This window comes from Oryzias latipes, chromosome 7 (assembly GCF_053564925.1).
Source record: "Oryzias latipes strain Hd-rR chromosome 7, Olatipes_Hd-rR_3.1".
Classification (NCBI taxonomy): Eukaryota; Metazoa; Chordata; class Actinopteri; order Beloniformes; family Adrianichthyidae; genus Oryzias; species Oryzias latipes.
In genome coordinates this window covers 33392970-33419097 of record NC_136243.1, presented here as the reverse complement: position 1 = coordinate 33419097, position 26128 = coordinate 33392970, and the positions used below count along the sequence as shown (strand labels likewise).

At 39.2% G+C, this 26128-nt stretch overlaps 1 protein-coding gene across 3 annotated transcripts in view; it reads right to left on the bottom strand.

Annotated features, from left to right (window-relative positions):
• The window catches only part of cpne9 (copine family member IX), a 123129-nt gene that overhangs the window by 78614 nt on the left and 18387 nt on the right, over positions 1-26128 (bottom strand). For 2 of the 3 annotated variants that reach the window (XM_078949959.1, XM_078949958.1), the window contains exons 3-6: positions 13512-13558; positions 5113-5216; positions 3322-3360; positions 305-385 (exon numbers count right to left, since the gene is read on the bottom strand). In XM_078949959.1, the coding sequence (XP_078806085.1) occupies positions 305-385; positions 3322-3360; positions 5113-5216; positions 13512-13558 (271 nt within the window). The remainder of the gene's footprint in view (positions 1-304; positions 386-3321; positions 3361-5112; positions 5217-13511; positions 13559-26128) is intronic. The other variant, XM_011476713.4, reaches the window with a different exon arrangement.

Below are 26128 nucleotides of genomic sequence, written 5' to 3'. Positions count from 1 at the left end.
ATAAACACAAACTGCTACTTCACAAACAGGGGCGCAGGGTGCAGCAAGGTGGCTTCTCCCACTTTGATCTAACAATGTAAAAAGGAGCAGCTATTTACACTGGGTGAGTCATTTCTTAGGTGAGAAGACTCCTATAATGTTGTTCTCACAGCAGCTAACAGTAAATATGGAACAAGACAAAGGGGAAATCACTGTGCTCTTTTGGGCTAACAAATTATTTATGTGCATAATTTCTGTTTGAACACCTGAAGAAACCCCACAGAAGCATTACAGCGGGACAATAAAAAGGATGTTAGGGACTTACGATAGTGTCCTCTCCAGTCTTCCTCCAGTGGAGCCAATTATTTCTCCAAGTGTGCAAAAGGTCTGGCCGAGAAAGTCCTTAAAATGATGGGAAAGTAGAGTATTACTTGCAAGATAATTAGGGGCATTTTTAAAAGGTATCTGGGGCCTCAGGAAAAAACTGGGTCTGTAGGCCCCCTGAGTCCAACTGGTGAGCCTCCCCTCAATGTTTCATACAAAGGTCTGGTCCCTAACCAAATCCGGGACCAACAATTCTTTTAAAATTTTAAACCAGTAGACTTGTGGAGACAAATGAAAAGCAAAAAATACATTTTAGAATGACACAATTCGCCTTCAAAGCCTACAAATACAGGGGACATCAGGGAGAGGATTAATACAGGGAGAGGACAAATACAGCTTTTCCAGGAGAGGATTCTACAGAAGAAACATCTAAGATAAAATATGACAAGATGTGGTAAAAAGAAAGACATTACTAATATCAACTTCATTTATTATGACCATATCCAACCTTAAAGTTTTGAAAAATGTAACATTGCAATCATGGATATGCGTTATGTTAACCAAGATATATATATACATATATATATACACACACACACACAAAAGTGAATAAAATGAGCTCTCTCTTTTTTGACTTTTTCTCCTCCTTAAAATAAAAGACCAGACCTTTATGCAAAGGTCTGCCAGTTTACAGCTCCTGCAGAAAGATACTTCATGTTTGATAAACCACAGTTCACGTGTAAATGTATCCACTGGAATCCACTCGGTTTCTATAAGAAAGGCCCATTTCGCATTTTCATCAAAGACAAAGGTGCAAAGTAGAGTGTGCAAAGCAAACTATTTTTGTCTCTTTTACACCTTTTTAGTTAAGCCTAAGTCACAACTGCCCTCAGGGGTGGATACGGACTGTCTGCTGGCAAAAAATTGACAGACCTGTATAGCGCAAAATATTAAGGTTGTGGACCGCTCGGTGAACCTCTAGAGCAGAAATGTTTTTTTTCCTATTGGCCAGAGCAGATCATAGCAAACACTTAAACACTGATAATTCATCAGCGCTGTTCAAGTGATAAGTACACACTCCTTGTGACGTTCTGACTATTCAAAATGAAGAAGTTAAGACACCCAGAGTGTAGTTTGTCTTTTGGGCACTCACGTATCATGTGCAAATGTGCAGCATTCGTGTGCAATCAGTAAGGGTCAGTACTGGCATCTTACTATCTAGAGTGCAACATAGGAGCACCATACAACAGCGTCACTTGTACGAAGCGCAAGCAACTTCCATTAGCCTTACGAATACTAAACGATTTATTTGCTACACGCACAACAATCATACGTTCCATTTTCAACGATTTCCCTTCCTATTAAATTTGTATCTAGTGTAAAAGCGTTTCCAGTGATTTTTAAATATGATTATGTCGTTTTTAGCTCAAATAAAAAGCCTGTGTTGTTTTTTTAAGATGTGTTTTCTGCAGGTTCAGTAGGAGCTCATTAGAAATTCAACTCTGGGTTGTGGGCGGGACTGTTGCTGCAGAAGTAACCCTTCACTGATATTCCAGCATGTCTTTGTTGACACTCTTAGCTTACAGCTCCTCACAACCCTAAACTAACATTAGCGTAGCAAATAAAAAAAGGGGAGCAATATCAGAACTTTTCAACTGTGACGCTTTGAGCCAGATGGTAAGACATTAATGTTTTTATTTGTCTTTAAGGTGGCCGTACCAACCTCAAGGGAACTGCAAGACACACCTGCGCTCTCTTTAAGATTCAGACACTCCTCTCTGTAATAATAATAATAATGGATTGGATTTATCTGCGCTTGTGGACAATGTGTCCATTATTCATTCACTCTTCATTCCTATTTGGTGATGGTAGTCCCTCTGATCATCACCGGGATCATTCATGCACATTCATGCTGGTAGGCAGTAGCGTTAAGGGTCTTGCCCAAGGGCCCTCACTGGGTGGTGTTAACTGCTCACCAATTCACCAATTCTATAACCCTCCACAAGCCTGGGTCCACCCCCCCATACAGGTGCATGCGACTAAGGCTTTAAGTAAGTGCAACTTGGTTATTTTCTTGTGCACTGTGAAGTTTGCAGACATTTAAACATGCAAACCTTCAGCAAACGAGACCCCAAGAATGAGACTTTCCCAGTGTTAGCATCACACACGATGTCTCTCTAAAAGACACGAACAAGCGTAAAATTGATGGTGATGGTAGCACAGATACTGAAGTCATTAAAGTTCAATCTCATCTCACTGAAATGCCATCCTAAATTAAACATTAATTCTGCATACTGATTCCAGCATTTACATAAGCATGCATGAACCAAACTGGGTCAAGCTTAACAAGTCATAAAGAGCTGCATATTGTGAAATAGAAAGTCGCATTTGAATCAAATGTCATTAGAGCGGATCACTCAGGACTTTCCTCAAAGAACAGACTTTGTCGTTTCAGAGACAAACACGCCAGACATAAAAGGCAGAGATGACACGGCATAATATAACACAAGGCGGGCCAACGGGAGCAGAGGGCTGGTGGGGGAGGTGGAGGTGCCCTGACAGGGACATCCGTGTGGCCCCCGTTAAAACCCTGGCATGAACAATCTGCTGCAGTGAAACATCAACAGCTGCCTAAGCTTTGAAGTGGAGAAAACAAAAAAAAAAAACGGTGTTCCAGCTGCTACTTTCTGATGAAATTATTGGATAAAGTGGGAGAAAATTTCAATAAAATCACAGCGAATGAACCAGAGCACTAAATTACAAGCTTTGTCTGGGGACACCTCGGTTTACGGGAAAATGAAAAGTGCAATGAACAAAAGCATAATACCAGGACTCAGGAGGCCAAAAATCTGCAAGTGAAAGCACTCACCTTCTGCTCTCCAAGATGATTGATTTTACAGGGAGGGAAAAGAATAAAAAAACATTGTCAGAGAAGAATCTTAGAGCTTTAACATCAACAATCACTAAAAATAGCCATGCGTCAAAACTGTCATTTAAAGGAGGCAGAATGTACTTACATGTTTGGAAATGTTGCAGCTTCTGGAGTCCACATTATACCTGCATCAGGAAAAATAGCAGTGGTAGACAAAAACAATGAAAAACCAACACTGAATTAACACAAAAAACTGTATTTTTTTCAATTCAATTCTATCAACCCCACAGCTTCTTCAGGGTCGACACATTCTCACTTTTCACCCAACAGGCTCTCAGGTCACTTTTTGCAAGTCCAAGTCAAATTCCAAGTGCGATAACAGCTCAAGTCTAATTTGATGATTCAAGTTTTTGATCTTCATTGTGCAGTCCAAGACAAAAATGAAGTCTGAATCAGCAGTCAAGTCTAGTCAAGATGAAGTTTTACATCTTTAGTCCAACATAACTGGAATTATTTGGAGTTTAAGGCAGTTGGAACTCTTTGTTTTATTTTATTTTTTTATTTATTTTTTTGTGAAAATGTTTTCATCACAATATAAAATGAAATATGCATTCAATACGCTAAAAATGCAAATTAATAAAAAAATATTAGAGGCACGGTTCAAGTCATTTTTGAAACTCGCTTAAGTCTCACAACTGCAGGTCATGTGATAAGTCCACATAAACCTAAAAGATTTCATTCAGTGGTGATCACTGACTGTATACGAGAACTGGAGTGAGTGACCCTTTCCCTCTCGCAAACAGGAAGTATACCCGCTGGCTCCAAGAAGTCAAAATCCCATAGACTTTTATAAAAAGCAGTCATTCAATTTGTTGGAACAACCATTCTTACACTGATAGCTTTCTTTATCATATCCTTTATATTCCTCTCTTTTTTTTAATTTTTTTTCTCTGTAATGTAAGTTATTCAAGTTATAAATTGGCCAATACGATCCCTCAATAAAAGTAGGGGGAGCCTCATGACCAATGGTCATAATGTAGACCGATTACTGAAAACATCTGACTCCAACATGGAGGCGTCCGTAATGCCAAAAAATGGCGACTGCATTGATTTCATTCGATTGGAACTGAAAGTAAACCGTTTTGTTCACAGTCAATGGTAGTGACCTTAGTAGTACTCAATGCATTGTTGGAGAATCAGCTGGTTGTTTCTGTGGACAAAGAAATGAAACGGCCAACCAGCATCCAGAAAATAAAGGGAAAATGTGTGTTAATGATTAACGTGTTTGGGAAAAGTGGCTTCAAGAAAGTTTATTGTTCTTGAGAACACATTGGGATGAGACCAACTCTTTCCTTTTTAGGTAATGTATGTGTGTAGTTGAACATATTTAATGTGTGTATCACCAGAGAAAAAAACAACAGTAGTCGTCTTAGAAAAGCTTTAAATCCAGTCAATAAGTTGTGATGTGCAAATAAGTAGTCATTTTCCGGCTAGATTTAACTAATATTTTTCGATTTGTTTGTGAATTGTGTTCTTTTTTTGTGTGTGTGTTTTTTATCCTTTTGAATCATACTACAGCATTTTTACAGCCTTCCGTCTCCGCTGTGTTTGAACTGCATAAGTTCCTGAGTTTGTGAACACTTTGATCTGGAGCAGGAACTTAAGCACAACACTTGTTGGTCTTTTTGGTTGAATTTTCTTTTTTATATAGATATATATTTTCCCATAGTTTTAGACTTTAGACAGTCAGGTTTATCATTTATAAACAGACTAATTAATGTATGTGCTCTCAGATAACCCAGTGGAGACAGGGATCAACACACAGTAGACAAACAGATTTATGATTGTCCGATGATTAATGGAGGACTTTGTTTGTGTGGAGATAAAAGAAATTTATACATCTTGATGTCAAAGTTTAGAAAACAAAGATTACTTACACGTCAAACCTTAGATTCTGCTTCTCCTCAAAGAAGAAATCCAGCACAAATTTCCGGACGAAGTCTGGATTCCGAGTGTTATCGATCACCTCCGTCCGGCCAAACTAGGAAAACAACATAAACGTGTTAGAAGTCATAGCAGCAGCAATACTGAATACCAATAAGATATTTTTGAGACACAATTCACTTCTAGGGTGGATAAAAATGAAAACTTCTCAAAAAGTGATCTCATGCAATGTTTTGGCGGCATCATATCAGTTCTGCATCCCCAGTGAATGAGGGTAACATTAGAACCAGCGCTCTAACTTGTATGTGCACTGAGGCCGGCCCATCCCCGGAGCCAGGGCGTCTTTCTATCACCCTGACAATCACACCAGTAATCCCCCCAGTGGAGCTCCGGCTTGGTCTCCACGGCCCGGCCTGACAGCATCATGTAATGAGCTATTGATCTTGCAGCAGACTCACCTCAGCCTCAACACCCCGGCTCATGTCTTTAGCGCCTCGCACACACAATTCAGGCTATCGAGCTCTTCTCCAGCCAATGCATTCCCCACACCTCACAGAGGAGAGCCCTGGACTTCAGGATGCCTGCCATTAACACCCAGCAGCACATTCCTGTGGTCCTTGAGACATGTTTGTTTTCATGTGTGTTTACTAAAGAAAACACCAAGCCAGTAAAAAAAGTTTTTGTATATGGGGAACCAGAAAAAAATGGCAAAAGAGTTTTTCAGAAGATTACATAAAAAACATTCAGTGGAATTTCAAAATAAAGGTGGGAACTGCTTTTTAGAATGTTGTGTAGACTAGCAGAACTTCTTCTTAGAGAACTGAGAATAAACAGCACAACTAAAGCACAAGAGCCTGAGTTTAAAGAGGGGTGTGATGATACTGATGAAAGAGAACATTGTTGTTTCACTCTTTTTTTAAACAGAGGGATAATTAGGGAGTAGTTGCTAACTAACAAAATAAACATTTTGGTTCAGAAAATACATCTGGCAATCATGCATACTTAAAGGGATTGCTGTGAATATATTTTTCTAAGAAGCAGCGTGTAATAAGAACAAAAGTGGACCTAGACAAGAGCCCTGTGGGACTCCCCACAGATAGCCTCTCCTCTCTGTTTTGGCCGTTGGTGACGCTGTAGTTGTGCAAAATTGGACCCAATAGAAATTTCAAATTTGAAACATTGTCACCTATTTGGGGAGACGGCTATTAACTATCTTTTTCACATGCGGTGCAAAAATAAACCCCTTTAATCTGCACGATCTTTGGATCAAAAAAACTGAATTGGTGAAAGTCTATCAATATAAACGTAAAAGTTTAAAAGCTAATATTAACACTATAACAATGGAGGTATGGCAAGGGCAAATGGTGGTTGCTAATGTAAAGGTTAAAGCATATATTTCTCATAAAGACATAAATCAGTGGGAATTTACACAAACCTTAAGAAAGGCAATTAATTATGTTTCTGTTGTGACACCCAGATGTGGTGCCACTTCTGATCATTAAAATTATTAAATAATTTTGATGAATGAGTAAAGCGTGCAGACGTTTAAACACCTTTCTGATTCATCTACTCCCAAGAAGACCCTCTACCTGCCAAAGTCTTTAAAGTTGTCTTATTTTGCTTTTTAATCTCGTCTCAAACAAACCCTTCAAGGTTTCACATCCAGAAACAAAGCCCAGAAGAACTGAACATTTCTGGTGGATGATCTCTGCTGCTGCTGATCTCTGAAAACCGGTTTTTGTTTTTTACTTTTGAATTTACAAAACTAAGACAGAGTTTTAGGGCAAGTTAACAAAAATTTATATTTTTTTACATTATGACTTTTAAGTCATAAATTTACTAGAAAGAAAATCACAACTGTTAAATTGCAAGGTTTTAAGTTGTAAATTTACAAGAAAAAAAGTCATAGATTAACAAGGAAATAAACAGAAGTTTTCCGTTTATCGGAGCCTAGCTTGAAGATGAAATATGTGGAGCCTTTTGTGAAGCTTTATTTCCGGATAGGTTTAAAAAACAGAGATTCGGAACCTTTTGGCGACTCTAAATCAGATTATTTTTAGTGGAGCCGGCTATCTGGGATTCGGTGTCAGTAAAGCGGAGTTTCATATGCAAAATAAGGAGCTCAGAGACGTGTTTGGGTGTAGAGGACCGCTGCAGCCGTTATTCTCCTTTTCATTCACAAACCCTGAAGTTCATTTGTCACCTGACGTCATGAAACTGTCATCCGAACATCAATACGGAAGTAGACAGTGTTAAAAACGCCCCCTCCTCCAGATAAAACGTCATTTCAACATAAAACAATAAAGGAGCAACGTCAAAGTCATTATGCTTTTTTATGTTCATTTGAGCTTGTATTGTGATTTTTCTTGCAGTTACAAACCCTGAAGAAGTCCTCCACCGATACCAAACTCTGCTGAAGGAATTTCAACTGACCAAAAGCAAGACCCTGACATGGTGCCAGTGTTATAGAGACGAAAATACAATACATTGGACTGCAACTATTGCAGAAATGACTTTGGCTGGAAAAGGTGAGGATCTGGGGCCCTTTCCTGTTTTCACGGTGGGTGACCCACGCATTAGTTATGCAAAGTAGTGTTCCTGGAACAACACAAAACTCTGGAAGAAAAGTCAAATATGAAATATTAAAAATAATCTGTTCTTTAAATTGCTGCTTTTTACTGTTTTGTACTTGAAACAAATGTTATTGTGATGACACTTTGAATGCTGCAGAAGTGTATCTTATTAAAGATTGTTTTTACTGCTGTCTTGTTTTTCTTTGAATTTGCCTCATGTTACAAGAAGTAATCAGGCCAGAATATGTTTTTACAATGCAGTTACTTTACCTTTACCAACAAGTTAGCATTGTCTCATTTTGTAAGGTCAGAAGACCAAGTGTGTATATACACTGTACGGGGAGTAATACGTGAACATACCCAGCATTTACTACTGAAAGTACCAAGTAATAAGTGGAAATAGGACTGACTTTCTTTTACAGTCCAGTTTCATTGTACTTAAGGGGTAGTTTCTGTGGTAAATTCATTGTAAATACCATGAAATATACACAGTGCAGACCTAAAGGTCAAGGTACTTTATTTGTACTCGCCTTGTTCTTACATGTGGTAAGTACGACAAAAAAACACCTTTGCACAACATGTAAATACCCAGTAAGTATATTATAAATACCCAGCATGTACCACATAGGTTTGAACCAAATAGTACCACATAAATACACAGTAAGCAGAGTAGACACAAAAAAGTCCCATATAAGTACCCACTAAGTCCCATAAAAAGTACCATGTAAATACCCTGTAAGTACCCAGTAGTTACACAAGTACAAGTACCATGTTATTACCACTTAAGTACACTGTAAGTACTGTACTGTAAAAGAAAGCGTTACCTCAATATAATACAAAACATAAACTCAAGGCAAAAACAGTGCCTCACGAAAGTATTTTGCCCCCTTGAACTTTTCAACCTTTTGCCACATTTCAGGCTGCAAACATAAAGACATAAAACTGTACTTTTTTGTGAAGAATCAACAACAACAAGTGGAACACAATCATGAAGTGGAATCAAATTAATAGGATATTTCAAACTTTTTAATCAAATAAAAAATTGTAGATGAAAAATGTTGCTGAACTACAAGATATACTTGAAAAAGAAAGAAATCTAAAGAAAAATACAAAAAAAGATGCCAATGTTTAACCTATTCTGATTCACCGCATTCAAAAGTAAAAAGGCTGACTTCCAATTGGGTCATCAATCCCCAAACAAACAAAACATACTTTACCACGAGTTACTCATTCAAGAAATTAGAAATAAAAACAAAAAAGCTACCAAAAACAAAGAATAGAAGCTGATTGCCAAAGGCATTACAGGAAAAATCAATTAAATAATACAGGTTGCAAAAATTTGGAAGTGACTCATTTGGATTCTCAAACAATAAAATGAAAAATCATGACAGTCTTCTTTCTGAAAGGAAGCGATCCAGCAGGTTTTCTGAATCGGTAAAAGAAAAATCGAGGGATATTGATATCTATCTAAGAGATGATGTGAGTAGAAATAACCACAGTTACACTTTGACATTGGGAACTATGACACTACTCACATCATCTCTTAGATAGATATCAATATCCCTCGATTGTCAAAGTGCCTAGGATAGCACAAGGGTTAATAAGGCACCTTTTCTACATAAAGTTAACAAAACCTGCTTTACAAAATATAAATTATTTGTATCTTAAAAAATAAATTTAAAAATTGTAAAACACATACACCCCCACCACACACACACACACACAACACAGTGAAACATACAATATTAAAAAAACATCCATTGTAGAAATCTGGCTTGATAAGGGAAATTATATTGTAAGGACCGGTCCACACCAAAAGGAATAAAATACTTAAAAGTAATAATAAATGAATTAATAAATAAATCTTACAGGATGAGTATACAGATAAATACATAAAAGCATATGAGTAAAAAACGGAGGAATACATCAAATAATGGAAATTTAGAAAACACATTTTCAAATGGAATCAAAAGCAGCTTAAGAAGGAGGTCTAAGGATGATAACTCGCCTCTAAACTTGTTCCAGAGCTTTCTCAGATCTTTCCTGTTGGGTTAACTTTTGCAAAACAAATGATTTGAGTGTGTTTTTCAGTTAAAGAAAATGATATGAAGAGAAAACAAACAAACCGGGTCTTAGAAAATAAATGTCAGAAAAAAGACATGATATAGAACACCAATCATTCTAATTTCTTCATCACAATGACTCCAAAACACATTAAATCGTAGTGATGCACCAAACACTGATGGAAGAGTTGGATAAATAGATAAAGTACAGGATAAGTTGACTAAGTGAGGATGATAATGGAACCTTACTGATGAAACACATGTGTATTTAACCTTCGATTACTCTGAAATTTTAACCCTTAATATTGAATGAGAAAGACATTAAAGTGTGCAGCAGCTCAGAGGTGGTGCATGGGCTCTCCTCCAAACAGGACTCCCTGCAGCAGCCATTAGTGAGCTGCAAAAACGCCTGAAGCTGGAGCCCAAGGCAAAAGCAGACACAGGCCGAGAGGAAGCGTTTTCAGTGAGGAGAGGGAAGAACTCCAGGCCCGCCTCCAATGAAACACCCAAATAAAGTGATGAGAGCGCAGGCTCTTCTTAACACTCTGCACGGTCATAGACGGACAGCCAGGAAAGGTGAGCCAGCTGCTGTTTTGTCAACTCCCTCATGCCTCTAAGATATGCAGCAGGTCATTGCACAGATGCACCAGCTGTCACAGTGCAAGCCACAGACAGCAAATTCAGTAAACTTCACTTGTTGTTAAGTTGTGAAGAAGCAAGAGGAAAGCTGCTGCTGAAAGCCGTAAGATGGAGCAAGGAGGTCATGTAAATAAGACTTCCATTATCGCAGGTAATGCAGTTTCTCCAGCTGATTTTATTTCACACATTTGTTTGGTTTAAGAAAAGTGATTTTTTTCTTCTTTTTTTTTTAGGTTTAGCGTGCAGGAAAAATTCATTTTCCCATCTTATGAATGGAATTACAGGGGAGGGGTTCCATGGTAAAGTCGTTTCCTGTTTTCGGTAACACGTTCAAGAAAAAAATCAATATTGTGATGCAGCTACAACAATAACAGGAGGACAAGAAATACAATGTAATATTTAAACAAAAAAAGCCTAAAATGTTTCTAAAATACTCAACAAGTTTTTAATCTCGTCTCAAACAAACCCTTCAAGGCTTGCATTAACCCTCAGTATGGTTCCGGGCCTTTTGAAGCATGTTTTACGACTTCCCAATGTGCTCTGAAGCTACACTGAAGCTACAAAACATAATGTACACACCAGCTGTGACAATGCGTGTTCAAGCAGCCATTCTCAATGGAAAATCTTTGCAAACTCTCATTTTGGGCTTCCGTGTTCAAAACTCGTGCATTCATGCATTGATACAAAAGTTTATAAGTTCGTTCTCAGACTTTAGGTAGAAATGGGTGCTCACTGACTGCGGGCTGGAAGTTCAACCACTTGAACTGCTAGTTCACCAAACAGCTGAACTTTGACCAATCAGAGGCTCTAATTTGGCAGTATGGGTGGCGTCCTCATTGAATCACGGAAATACCAGCTGGTTGTAAACATCAACATGGAGGGGAAATTAATAACTGCGCTTTGTGCTCAGATGGAATCAAATGACACCAAGTCACTCATTCATATCGGAATAGAGCTGTGAAAGAAAGAGCCTGGAGCAAAATTCACCAGATTTGCATCGCTTCAACATTTCACATCAAGCTTCTTACAGTTGTAGGTGGCAGACGTGCTAGTAAGCAGCAAAAAAAGAAGAAGAAGCCCCCCCCCCCTGCTTGTCAGGTGCTGATCCGGTGTGAACAACGCGGGCCAAATGCGTGTTTATGAAACCCCTTTTAATGCATTCTCGAACAGGCAACACATTATCGATGTGAATGTAGCTTCACTCCAGCAGCAGCAACCTGCGTTCAAGCATGTAAATGCACGTAAACCAGCGCTTTGTGCTTACAAGTTCAGAACTTTCACCTTTACGCATCGCTACGCAGGTTTTATGGCTGTTCTTGGGCTAAACGAACTAAGCAGGTGATCATGGATCGTGAGCTGGAAGTTGAACCAGTTATATATCTGTCTGCGAAATAGCAAAACAGCTGAACTTTGACCAATCAGGGACTCGGATTTGGCAGTGACGTATGGGTAGCGTCCTTATTAAATCACTGAAGTAGCAGCCAGTTGTAAACATCAACATGGACAAGAAATTAATAATTGTGGTTTCAAATATCGGAATGGAGCTGTGAAAGAAAATGTCTGGAGAAAAATTCACGAGATTTACACTGGTTCCACATTTCATACCAAGCCTCCATAGGTGGCTTATAGATATACATATATATTTATAGATCAAAAAAATGTTAATACGGAAACATGTTAAAAAGGTTTGTAAAGGTCAACAACAGGAGCTGAAAAATGCCACAGGGTCTTAAAGCTCACAAAGAGAGCTCAAATAAAATACAGGATATGTGTAATATTCATGAAAGAATGTGTAATATAGTTGAAAAAATGTAAAAATATTGACTAGATTATAAATGTTAAAATAAAACATTAAATTATTTAATAAAAAATAAACATGCTTAATAATGTTTAAATTTACATGAACTTGCAAAAACAAATTTTAAAATGCATTTTAGAAAAAAGGATTTTTTCATAATTAATGCAAAATTTAATCCAATTTGAAAGAATTTCATTTTCAAACTTATGAGCCAAATATTAGTGGAGGGTTTTTAACAAAAACAAGGTTTAAAAATCACTTGTTAAACTTTCTGAAGGTTTGCTGAACAATAGTGAGATGATGCTAAAAGATTCTAAATATGCTCATTATTGGTTAAAATCTTAATTCATACCTACTATTAAAATTAAACCAAATATTTAACTAGGCAATACATGTAAAATATTTCTAAGAGAATATTAAAACAAATTAAACGAGAAATTAAGTGCTAAAAGCTAAATTAGAATAGGAAAGGATCGAATGCCATACAATAGAATATTATTACAGTAATCTGGTAAAGAAAAGAAAGGAGATTAATACCTTAAATATTCTAAAAAGAACTAAAATAACTGTTTTGGGAATTCTGCTATATTTCATTGTGAAATGGAAAAATACTACATAATTCAGTCAAACTTGGCATGTTTTAAATAACTGAAAAAGCTTCATCATAAATCAATAACAATATATCTGAAGATTGTTTTAGAAAAATAAAATAACTCATGGGTATTAAAAAAGTGAGCTAAAAGAAAACTTAAATCTTCTGGTTTTCCGTCAATCTCCCAAATGTTTGAAGTTGTGGTTTTGATGATTAATTCATCTTTGTAACCTGCACTCAGAAACATGGGACATTGATAGTAAAATCATATTCCTTTTTTTTTCTAAACTTGTCCTGTCCAGCAGCTGAGCAAACAGATGGGAGCTGAGCTGCCCAATGTGGCCCCTTGGACACATTTTACTGTTACAATAGGGGGTCCTGCTTTGGACACGTAAGGTGTTTATTTGTACAAACCCCTATTGTATTTGAGGATGAACTTTAGTTTTCGCATTTCTTTTTAGACCAGACCGAAGAGTGAAAGAAGGTGGAATATAGGAGATGGGAGGAAAAGGGTACAAAACAGGGGAAAAGTAAGTAAAGACGTTGGAGGATGATTAACAAATAGGTCAGGATGTTTGTCACAACGTTCTTAATATAAACACAGAGCAGCTCACCCGCACAAATATGAACAAACATAGCTTCTATGTCTCCTGCATGCATACAAATAATCTGTTTGTGCAAAAATGAGTAGCTCGTGCTCAGGTGAGTGCATCATACTGTAACTTACCTCCCTCCATTCTTTGGTCCCCACCGCCTGTAAATACAACACAACCACTGGAAGGACAGAGAAGGAAGGAGGAGAGGCCGAACGGAAAGCATGAGAAAAGGAAAAAGAGAAGAGGATTCAGACAGTCAGTACATGTTTGCTGCATGCTGGCACACCTGATCATATTCATTTTCATTATATCTGCTGCAGCATTTCTGTGCACTTCAGTTTTTTTTCCAGCAAAAGACCTTCACCACAAATGAGGGAAAACGGTTAAACTTGGTGCAAACATAATAAACCTTGAGCTGACTTTTCTGGCTGGTAAACCTGCAGAGCGGCACAGAAATAATCACTCTTTGTTTTTTCTGGCCGTCTTCCTCACCCAGGCCTCTCTACAGCTACTAATATGTGTAATTCCATAAAAATTAAAAAAGGCAGCAGCCTTTTGAAACTTGAAAACAAGGTGCAGCATCTTCTTTGACACGTTCCAACGCTGCTGATGTCAACACTGTGAATCTTGTGGCTGAAAGTCCAGCAGTCTTTCTGCTGCTTCTTTATAGCCGATGGATTAACTCAGCGGCCCCCAACCCACAAACTGAAACCGGTCCATGGGAGAGTTTGGCCTCGAACAGGCCGGTCAGTGAAAATATTCTCTGAAATTCAATTTGTCTGTGGCCTAAAAGATATTAGGGACCGCTGGATTAAAGGAAAATCTTTCTCACATTTTTGAGGGCTCCTGCAAGAATTCAAGTGTTTAAATAAAGTTTAAGCCAGTTACAGATACAGACATTTTACAGAGGATGAAGATTAGCTTTTTCCCTCAACATGTAAGGAAACTGGAGGCTAAAAAAACCCAAAAAGTCTGACGGCTACTTCAGCCTCAAAATTATTGAAAATATTAGAATGACTGATGAACACAAAAGAAAAAAAAAGTGATTGATCTCTAATCTTTTCACTTCACTTGGCCCAGAAAGTGACTCATGTTTTTTCCAATGAAAAATAATTTGCACATATTTTTGATACTTGATCTGCATGTACTACAGTATGATGATTTCTGAATCAGTGTTATGTCTATCTATCATACTTCATCTTTGTTATGTGCTTTATTGATGCGTAAGGATTCTTAACTCTGTCTGATAAAATCTTATGAACCGGGTAATGATAAATCATGTAATATAAAAGGTTACGGTAGAACGGGGGTGGCATTATATAAGTTTGCTTCCTTCTACTCCCTTTCAAGCAATCTTTGATTTAATGTCTAATTATTCTAAGTTTGATACGTCTCTGTATGAATGTATAACTGATGATTGTAATTGTTTTGTGGATTATTGTCGCTTTGATTGAAATAAACCAATTACAATTAAAAATGTATTCATGTCGTCAAAATCATACCTAACAGGAACAACAACAACAGAAAAAATTAATCTGTTACATTACTAAGAATATTTATAGAAAGTATATGATGAAATGATGCAAACAAAACAAAAGAAAAAACAAACTTGCATTTTGTTATTTTTTTATATTTTTATGTTGTTGTTTTTTCACCTTTTCTTAGGATTTTGTGTTTGCTGTTTTCACAGTCAGATGGGTTTACACTGAGAAAAAATGCTTTTAACTGTTAACTCGTTAGCATGCGATCTCGTTGAACATTTGCAGTAAAAATACACACACGCATCTGTTCACGGAAAAGAGAGTTAATCATCTCCTCAAGACTTTTGATCATCTCCTTCATCTTTCTGAAACGTTAGCTGTTTTTGATGCCATAACTTCACAATTTTCTTTTATTGTATTTTTCAAGCCGTGCCTGAGTTTATTTTTGTATTTTTTGCTGAATTTAAGATAAAAATCAAACAGTTTAACATAAGTTTCAAAAGACGAAATCTTTTTCATCATCATAACGCTGGCTTCCACTGGAACATAACATAAATATTCATGAAGGGATGACTTTTGAAGCATCAAACAGGGAAAGAAAGTTTTAAAAATGACCTTTATCATTAGAAATCTTCCACAAATAACTGTGAACTGTATTCCACTCCCTCATCGTCAGGTGTTTAATTGCAGCTTCAACCTTTGACAAGCCTCCATTAAGACCAAGTTTGGCCAACCACTACAACATGTAGTTGTTGCATAGTGGGATTCCCTTCATGTACTTTTTTAGCTCCAGAAATGACAAAAAACACGTAAAATATATATTTAAAAAAATATATATATTTAAAATATATATATTTTAAATATATATATTTAAAATATTTAAAATATATATATTTTAAATATGCTCCCATGTTTGACCTTAAATTCTGAAGAATATTCATTAAAATCTTTCAAGGGACGTATAAATAAAACAAGTTTTGTCTTTAGCATCCACCATCTACCACAGCGTGCCTCGATGAAATTTAGACATTAGCTTTAATGAACTTCTGATTGTCTGGGCCAGCAGACGATTAAAACCACATTTTCTCTCCTAATGAGCAATTACCAGAGGGGAGATAAGACGAAAGGGCAGCGGCTACAGAATCTTTTGGGAGTGGGTTTAAAGGGAAACAATCTTTTCTTTGACGCATCGTTAGCCAAGCGGGAAACAGCATGAAGTGCTGCTGAAATGGGTGGGGGTGTTGGCAAGTCATGTTTCATGGAAACAAATCAGTTTGTGACGAGCTTGTTCCCCCTTCAATTCACTTAACGTTAGGATCCAAATGCACAGCCTGACACTGGAAAGATTCTTTATAAAGATCGGAACGCCAGAACTCTCAGAGGTCAACGGAAGGCCGAGGTAAAACCAAACGAGCGCCTCAAGACGGTGACTGATCGCCAGCGTTATGGGATGTGACGAACAAAGGACGGAGCCCGTGCCGCTGAGTCGCGATCCAATTGACGGCCCCTCCAGACTGTAGCGAGGCTCACACAGACACCTGACAGTTGTGAGGCAGGCGGGACTCTTTACATGAGTGATTTGGAGTCCAAATCATATTAACCTGCGATGAGGATCTGCAGCTTTGTGGTTTGAGAGTGCTCCAAGAAAAGAACAGATCTCCACCAAACCAGGATAAACAAAGTTAGACAAAATGACATCTTTTTTTTTTTTCATTTTCATTGAAACTTGACCTTCAGTGATGCGATTCAGCCAATGGAAAAAAATCAAAGCTGTTTGTGTAAAAACAGAAAAAACTGAAATATTGATTGGATGACGGCTCACTTAAGATGAGTCTATGGGGTCTGCCTCTCTATGCATCACAAGGAATAGTTTATAGTGGTTACTCATTACTCATCGTATGTCTGTGATGCCGTGGAAACACATTTTCTACACTTTTTGGGGGGGTTTGCACATGTGTGTTCGAAAAAAGCTATTGATCAAACTGTTATCAGGTGCTGTCGTGGCATCTGTGAAAGCCTAAAATCCTTCTCACTGATTAGTCACTAAATTATTGTAACACGCTGTTCTTTTGAAAAGCCAAGTCCAGCCTCTCTTGCTCAATTCAACAACCATAGCTCTCCAATCTGGTATAGATTCAAGAAATCACTTCAGCAGAAGGTTGAAGCACGATAAAATCAAGAAAATTATCGTGGTGTCATGTAAATCATTGCAAGAACAGATGAAAATCAAAGCCTCTGACATGAGTCAATCTCAAGAGGTTGTTAGACATTTCTGGAGCTTCGGGAACCCAGAAAACATAGAACAGGACAGAACCTTCTAAAGTGACCAACAGCCCACGATACTGATCAGCTGACGACGAAAGCGGCTGAAGGGCATGAAAAGAGATGCCAGCCTCACTTGACCCGGGTCAGGTCAGAATTCCTCAAAACCTTTGGACGAATATTCTGTAGAGCGATGAAACAGAAGAAGAACCTTCTGGAAGATGTCACAACAGACTTTTAAAGATGAAATGCAACATCCAGGTGATGCAGGTATTTGGGTTGTGTCTGGAATATTGATTGGATGTCTTGCAGTTCCTTTGAGGCATATACAGCCACCTTAAGGGTCATCATGAAAATGGAACGTATCATTATCGTGCGTGCGTGTGGTAAATGTAACGTGAAGGATGTCTAAGGCTAATTAAGTTGCAATTGTGACGTATGGGGGATGATGCACGCAGTGCACAGTGTGAACGGTGTGCACGTGATAATTTTCTCATTTCTAACAGTCAAGCAAGGAGCGCACACTCATCACTTGAACAGCACTAACAAGCTACTGGCAAAGCCAGCAGGATTTGGTGGGTTCAAAAACATAAAAAAAGACCAAACTTGCCTGTAGTGCAAGTGTTCTCTGCAACCTGTTGGTTGAAACATACTTTGTTTTCCTCAGCAGATTCACAGAGTGGTCTGCAACCTTGATATTTCCTACGACCACCTATATTCCCCGTTTGAGCTTTTTTCTCACGCAGACGGCTCGTACCCACACAAAGTTACAGCTGTGACTAGGACTAAACATGGAGGTGGTAGTGTGATGATGTTGGGCTGATTTTGGTGACTTGTTATAAGTAATAGATTTCTGAGTTCTGTTCTTTACTCTTTCCCCTCAAAAGGATGAAAGTCATTGTCATGGCCTTATGGCCTGTTGGATTCTGCAGCAGAAGAATAACCATGTTTTGTAGAACAGAGAAATCCATCTTGAACTCATAATCCTAAGTGAGTTTATTATTTTGATTTATTAAAGTTTAAAAAAATATGAAAGGTGGAAAACCGTTTCAGAGAAAAACATTTCTATTCAGTCAATAAGACTGAACCTCACTAAGAGCAGTGATCATCCTTTAAATCAGTCTTTTTCTGGGTGATTTCTTGCTCTGCATGAACACACACTCAGAAAGTAATCAGACTCGGACATGTTGTCCAAACGTATCTGGAAGCTGCGAGGTGAAACGGGAAGGTGATAGGGTGTTGAGAACAGGGAGCGGAGGAGGTGGGAGATGTGGAGGAAGGGCTGATGAAGGATATGCTGGGATATTAAAGGGCAGGACACGTAGGGAAAGGCGAACACGGATAACAAGGAGGTCATGCGGGACACATACCAAGAAGAGTGGAGGATACATAGGGATATAAAGGTCATTGTTATGCAGATAAACATGAGGCAAATATCCGGGTTCATCCCTGTCAGGTGGATTTCAGTTAGAGGAAAGGGTAGCTAAAGAGACTTGGCTGTCAGATATCCTCAACTAATACATCACCCACATAGCAATTTAAGTAAGGAAGGGTCATCACACACCCCCCCTAATCTGCTGATTTGCTGTCAAAAAAGGGAGAGGAGTGCAGAAAGAGGAGCAAAGGAACTGAGATGATGCATTCAATCTGCCGAATAATCCTGGGCCAAATGGATTTATCTGTTCGAAAACTTTACCTCAATCCCAGTTTAGATGGTCAAATCCTCACAATCTGCAAATCAAGGCATGTCTGATTTCCAGGCTGTAGCTCGGTGAGCTGTCCACCAGTTAATTAGCCATTCATGTCTTTAGCCCTTGTGCTATCCTATGACCCCACCCTTACATTGACGTGTTCTCCCTACCATGACAAAGGTGGATAAAGGTGAAGAGGATTTCATGTAATCCATGGACACCAGCGAAGTTCCCAAATGATTGAAGAAAAAAGGTTTAACAAACGTTTAAGTACGCCACACTTGGGATCACTTTGACATCCGCAGAACTGTCTAAAATACCGTAAACAGCCGTAGAAGAAGAAATAGTGAGTTCCGTTGTAAACAGACAAAGCGGGCTTTTATTATTATTATTTTATAATCAGCAGTTTCCTCCCGAGCATACACAGTAACAAAACACCCTTCCCTTGCTACAACAGGCATGACTTTTTGATCCGAATAAGTCTGATTGGGGCAGAGTATTCCGAATGGCGTGCTTACATGACGCATTTTTTTTCTAAGCATGTGTTTACTCCGATTACTTTCTTCCATGTAACCGCAGCTATTGTCACAAAACCTGTAAATCACTTTGGAAAAAGTATTGAGCAAAAGTGCTATTTGAAAGTTAAAAAGAAAACTAATAATATCTATTGCAGCCTTTGGTAAAGAAACCCCAATAAATCCCACATTTTAATAACACAAACCAGTTTTTGATGCTGCCATTCCTTCAGAGAATTAAAAAGCCTTTTTCTTGACGAGTGCTCTAGAACTGTGTGTACCAGAATGTGTTCAGCTGTAAAGCTGGAAGGAAAATGCAAAAGAGCACATGATTTGGGAAAAGTGCTAGTTTGGCTTTTATGCCTTTTTCAACCTGCGCTAAAACAATTTCAAACCAAAAGGACAAGTGACAAATGTGCTGTGGAAAACCACCAACAGTCCTCCACAAATCATTTTGGGAAGCACAGTATCTGCCAGAAACAAAAGCCTGAAAGATCAGATTCTATTTCTAAGGTGGTAAGGATGACCAGTTGGAGCTGAAACCTCACTGAGCCAAAGCCCAAGGACCAGGTTCTCCGGTTCTCCAGCTCTCCCTTCTCCCCTTGCTGCCGATTAGCCAACTTAAGTGTTTCTATCTTCTCAATAACTTAGCACAGCTGACAGAGGTATTCAGCAGAGGAGTGGGCAAAGAAGAGCTGGAGACAAGGCAACCAGGCAAACGTGTGTAAGTTACCGGATTTCTAAGGAATATTCCAGAAAAGGTGCGGGGGTGTCAAAATGTTCCATTTTACAGGTTAGCCTAAGCATTCCAAAACCTTTGTGAAATCTCGCTGCAACCTTTTTGTAAGTAAGACATTAAATAATAGAAAGTCGGTAAACATATATGAAAACAAAAAAACTCAACATGTTTTCAGGTAAAACTATCTTCTTTGAATATTTGCTTAAGGTTTGACTGAGTAGAACAGCTCAGTGGCCTGCATGTACATAGTGTCTGTCCTAAGACTGGGAGGTTGTGGGTTCAAATCCACAACTGCGTCATACCAAAAGACAGTGGGACCCAACGTCTTCCTGCTTGATACCATCTATTGCATATGAGAACTAAGGGACTCTTCCCCCTGACGTTCCAAACAGGAAGTGACTCCAAATAGCCAAAATCCCGTTCTGTTGGTAAGAATGACCATTCTTGCTCTGATCTCTTTTTAACATGTTCTTAATAATCCTCTTTTTTCATTACATTTTTTCTGTAGTCCATGTTATTCAAGACCAATCAGATGCCTCAGTGAAAGTAGGTGGAGCCTGCTGCCCCCCACATCCAAGGTTCAAAACATTTGACAGATTTTGTGTAGCCCACTTTGAAGTTGTAGGGGTGTGGATTTCCAACAAGCTCACTCCTGATTGACAAGAGTGGTGGTAATAGAAATATTGACATAGACTAACTCAGACCAATCACTGCTAACTGACGTCATCTGGCTCCAACATGGCAACATCCATATCGCTAAAAAATGGTGACTGATTGGACGTCATGTGGTTGGAGCTGGAAGTAAACCCTTTTCTACAGGGTGACGTCACACTCACTCGCTCCAGTTCACAGATAATGGTTGGCAATCACCATTAAGGTGACTCAGGGTTGAACCACCTAAGTGTTACTGTGACTGTGTCCACAGCTCACTGCTCCCCCAAATGGGTCAAATGCAGAACAAATTTTGCCCCCCAGGTGAATAATAATTGATAGGACTTAAACTTTATTACATGAAGTGTACATTTCCTAAATTTCAGCTTGAATTCAGATGTGTTTATTTTGAAACAGACAATCGGGATTCAAGTCTCGGGATATGTCCAATCTCTTTCTCCAGCAGACAAACGGTCTGTTGGTAGGTTTGTCTGGTTTGTCTCTGATGGACTGGCAACCTGTCCTCATGGCTGAGAACAACCAGGAACGGTTCTAGCTCTCCCTCCACCAACCAGCACAAGCCAGGTAAATAAAATGAAGACAATACTGTTTTGTGTTTGACTTCAGACCATTGCTCTCACATTATTAAAAACTGCCTCTTAGTTTTCTGTTCCAAGCATTACTTTAGCACGGTTGACGCTCAGTATGTGCTGTTAGTAAAAAAAAAAGCCAACTGAAAGGTCCAGGTGGGGGCCATTCGCTTAAAATGCAGGATTTTAACTCATCTCACTCCTCATACGACTGCTGCACTTGTTCATAGTCTTGTCACTTCTCGAATCGATTACTGTAATTCCCTCCTGTTTGGTTTGCCCAATAAATCTCTTAAGAAACTGCAGCTTCTCCAAAATTCTGCAGCCTGCATTATCACCAGGATCCCGTTATCCCACCACATCACACCTATTGTCCAAAACTTACACTGGCTTCCCATAAAACAAAGGATTAGTTTCAAGATTCTCCTCATAACCTTCAAAGCACTCCATAACCCTGGCTCCACCCTACATTTCTGATCTTCTTCACATTTCCATTCCCTCCCGGTCTCTCCGCTCCTCTTCCTCTCTCCAACTCCATGTCCCACCTGCCCGTCTTGCCACCTTGGGGGGCAGCGCTTTTAGTCGCTCTGTTATTATTATTATTATCTACAAGCATTTATTCAGCCAAGTTGTTATTAGACAAGCCAGTGATTTAAAAGCGCTTGTCAGAATCAGAATCAGCTTTGTTGGCCAAGTGCAGGTACAAGGAATTTGGCTTTGGTGTCTTTTGCTCTCGTGCAAACCAAGCAAGGTTGAAGAAGGGTTAATCTTTGTGCTATCGTAGGCACTTTGACATTGGGAGTGAGGTCATCTAGACCCACTAGACAGTGCTCTGAACCTTTTTTCTTCAAAGATTTGTGATCTTCTCTGGTGTCCATGGATTACATGAAACCCTCTTCACCTTTATCCATCTTTGTCATGGTAGGGAGAACACATCAATGGTCATCTTGACACCATAGGATAGCACAAGGGTTAAAGGATAAAAACAAAAAAGAATGAATAATTAAAAAAAAGTAATATGAAGATAGATATAAGGATAAATGAACATACAAAATAAAAATCTACAGTGTGACAGTTCTCATGTGTGTTCCGTGCTCTGTGATTGGTCAGGAGTTCATCAGAGTGACGGCTCGGGGGAAGAAAAGCTGACGGGAGGAGGCTGAAAAGGCAGTGTCTGGGATGACAGGGGTCTTTTGCGATTTTGCCAATAATCCTCTCAGCAGATCTGATGATTCACTGCAGTCTGTCCCTGTCGTGTCTAGTTGCTGATCCAAACCAGACCATGATGGATGTGGTCAGAACAGACTGGATTATTGCAGGGTAGAAGATGGTCGGCTGCTCCTGAGGCAGGTTGAACTTCTTGAGTTGTCGCAGAAAGTACAACCTCTGCTGAGCCTTTTTCCAGAGTTGTGATGCCAAACCTTCCAAAGCTACGATCACAATGTGCTGTCAAGCAGCCACTTCTAAAGAAAAGTCCTTCACAGGTTGGCTGGGGTCTCCACTAGGGAGAAGGTGGAAGTTCAACCACCCAGGAGGAAGTTGGAGTTCAGCGGCTGCTCCATCACGCGGAGACAGTTTAGCTGGTTTGAACATCTGCCAAGAAACAAATCTGGACATATTTCAGGTAAAGTGTTAAGGTCCCATTGGTTGTCACACACGTAAGTGTGTGACATTTGTCCTCCACATTTGACCCTGCCCTTGGGAAGCAGTGACCATCAGTCAGTAGTAATAGTAGTCAGTTGTTGCACAGCAAGTAGTCAATCATTTACTCCTCCAATCCCAACCCTCAATGCTGAGTGTGAAGCAGGGAGCCATTGGGTCTCATTTTAAGAGTCTTTGGAATGACTCGATCGCAGATTTGACCTACCAGTCTCAGGGTACACACTCCGCCACCAGGCCACTGAGTTGGTAATGGGGGCATCCAATGATTTTCTGCAATTACAACAACCCCTTTCTCAATTTTTTATTTGTCACATGCAATTAAGTGTAAAAGCACCAGGGGCAAACTCTATCACATCATCTGCATCTCTACTGTCTTGCATGTTTTTTATGCCGTAATTTTGAGTCACGCACATAACTGTGATAAAACATGCTGCAGCCGTCATCCTTTTAATCAGACTAACAGTTTTATTTCTGAAAACTGCTTCTTTTAGATTGACATGGAGCCTGAATGAAGCGAGGAAGGGAGCTCACTCTTTCCTCAGATCTCATTAGGAGAGCTGGAGAGTAATTAGCGACCAGTGACCTTTATTTAGAAGGTGCAACTGCTTTTATTCACCATAGCCATTAGACTCTTATTAAAATACAGCTGACCGACTGAAAGCCAACCAGTACCAAGAATGCGCAAAAATCGACTAATTTCGAATAAAAGTCTTATTTTGTCTCAAAAACTGGTTTTATCAACAATTATTCACCTTCATGCTGTTCTTCACCAGATCAGCACAAAAGTCCTGCGAAGTGAGCCACACCTACTGTTCTTCAGCTTAACATGAACTCCTACCTGCTGATGAATCACACTGCTCAAGCCTCTACAAACGAAAGAATATGCAGGAACATCCCGTGGCAGAACAATAACACAGAGTCTGCAAAGAGGATTCACACCACGGATTATTCAATCACTCATTTCACTTTTAACCGTTGCTGGTTGGGAGGGAGCCGGGGGGGCTGTCTCCCACAGCATTTAATGGAGTGAAACACCCATGCATGTGGATGGAAGCTGCCAGTACTCCGCCGACAAATGATGTTACATAAGAGAAGTGGGATGCTTCATATGGAAGCCTGGTAGCAGTGTGGATGGACAGAAATAAAAGAGGGAGAGGATTCTTGTGTGCAGCTTCAGGAGCTACACAATGAAAGCCTGCAGCAGCAAAAGAAACGACTATTTTTAAAAAGCTCTCTCACTTTCCATATGATCTGCTGTCAGGGGACATCTTCAGACAAATCCACCACTGAGGCCGTTTGTGCGCGACACCAAATTTGATTGTTATTCAGAGTTGAAAGGTGTCACAAAAGGCCTTGACTGAAAAACAAATGTCTGGTAAATTCAAGTGTTTTCAACTTCAAAATATAACGAAGCTGGATTTGCGTCTCTGATTAAGTGACAGCAGTTTGTTTTTGTTCCTCGAGCAGCTCATCCGCTCAAGGGCATCACTTCTTCTGAGCTGCTACTCTTCAACCACAGGAGGAAGATGCATGATGCATCTCTCCAAGGACAAAATCTACGTGGTTGAGGTCACGAGTGCTTGGAATAAAAAAAAGATCAATTTGCGGCTCAACTGAAAACAAGCAACCTGAGAGACAAAAGAGGCCGTGTTTGAAAAAATAAATAAATAAAAGATTCCTTTAGAATGAAGCCTCTAACGTTAGTTTGAAAGGTCGGAGTTTCTCCGAAACATGGGCAGCTGTTGAAAATTGGCACATAAATTTGAATGAATATTTCTGTCTTCCCACATTTCTCAGTTTTATGTGTTGACTGATGATTTACTTTGACAGATAAACTTTGAAATGTATCCCCAAACCTCAAATTTAATAAAAGAAAATGTCACCCCCTTCTCTGACTCTGGGGCGGGGCAAAGGGGCAACCCTCTTTTGTGCTCCGTGGTTGTTCTGTTCTGGGTGACCTCGTCGTCCACCTTAGAAGAACACAAACACTCATGCACAGGTGCTAGCTCACCTTTGTACAAATAGTTTGTGTGCCTGATTGAAATGTTTCACGTGTTGGTCTGAATGCATACATATGCGTGTGAATTGCAGTAGTACCAACAGGTATGTTTGTAACCTTTGAGTGTGTTTGTGGACGGGCCCCGCCCCTTTTAAAACTGTTATACATCTGCACCTGACAACTATGACTATACACTTCCAGCAACTTGTTGCTTTATGATGCTTTATGATTTTACATCCCCCCCACCCATATAAACCCCCCTCTCTCTCTAACATCCCTCTCTCTCTTTTTCCCTCCTGTTCTTTTCCGTCTGGTCCAACAAAAAAGTGTTACATAATATAACTAATATGAATAAAGTTTAGTCTAATTTATAAAAGGGGTTTATTCAAATATACACCTGGTGTGTCTGAAGATTCATAATCCTTGCTGTAAAAGTAAAATATGCCCAACACAAGAGGCCTTCAGCTCAGCTGTTGGACAGGACAAGTTAAAAAAAAAAAATAAAACCATACAAATCATTGCGAACTTCTGCAAATGGCTAAGAAGAGCTCGCTGGGAGATGGTACACCAATCTCTTTTAGAACTTTTACAGAACTCCAGGAATCCTGAACTGATCTACATCACTCATATTAGGATGCTTGTAACCATAATTGTTTGCGGCTGTTTAAAAAAAGTTTTAGTGTACCCCAATGGAAGACAAAGCTTTCAATTTACTGAAAGCAAAAAGATCCATTTAGTGCACTCATAACAGGATTACAGGGAGCATCTTATATGGAAAGGCAGACTGGCATCATTTTACACACAAATTGCCACAATCATTGTTTCAAAGACGAGGTAACACAAAGGGGGAACATCTTCTGCTAATGGCAACAATTTGGAAAAACACAGACACTCACTAGGGCATAAGATATTAAAAAGTCAGCGCAGCAATTTTTGGGAGGATTAGAGGCGGTTTAAGGAACCAAACAAGACTCTTAAAGTCCCGGTCCGATCATCTTCTGATCTATTACCAAAGAGTTCCCAGTGGTTTTTTAATTATGATTATGCCATTTTTAGCCAAAATCCCCAAACCTGTGTTGTTTTCTAGAACATAGTTTCTGCAGAGCGGCAGGAGTTCATTACAAAGTCACCTCCGCTTTACTCTCATAACAAAATTGT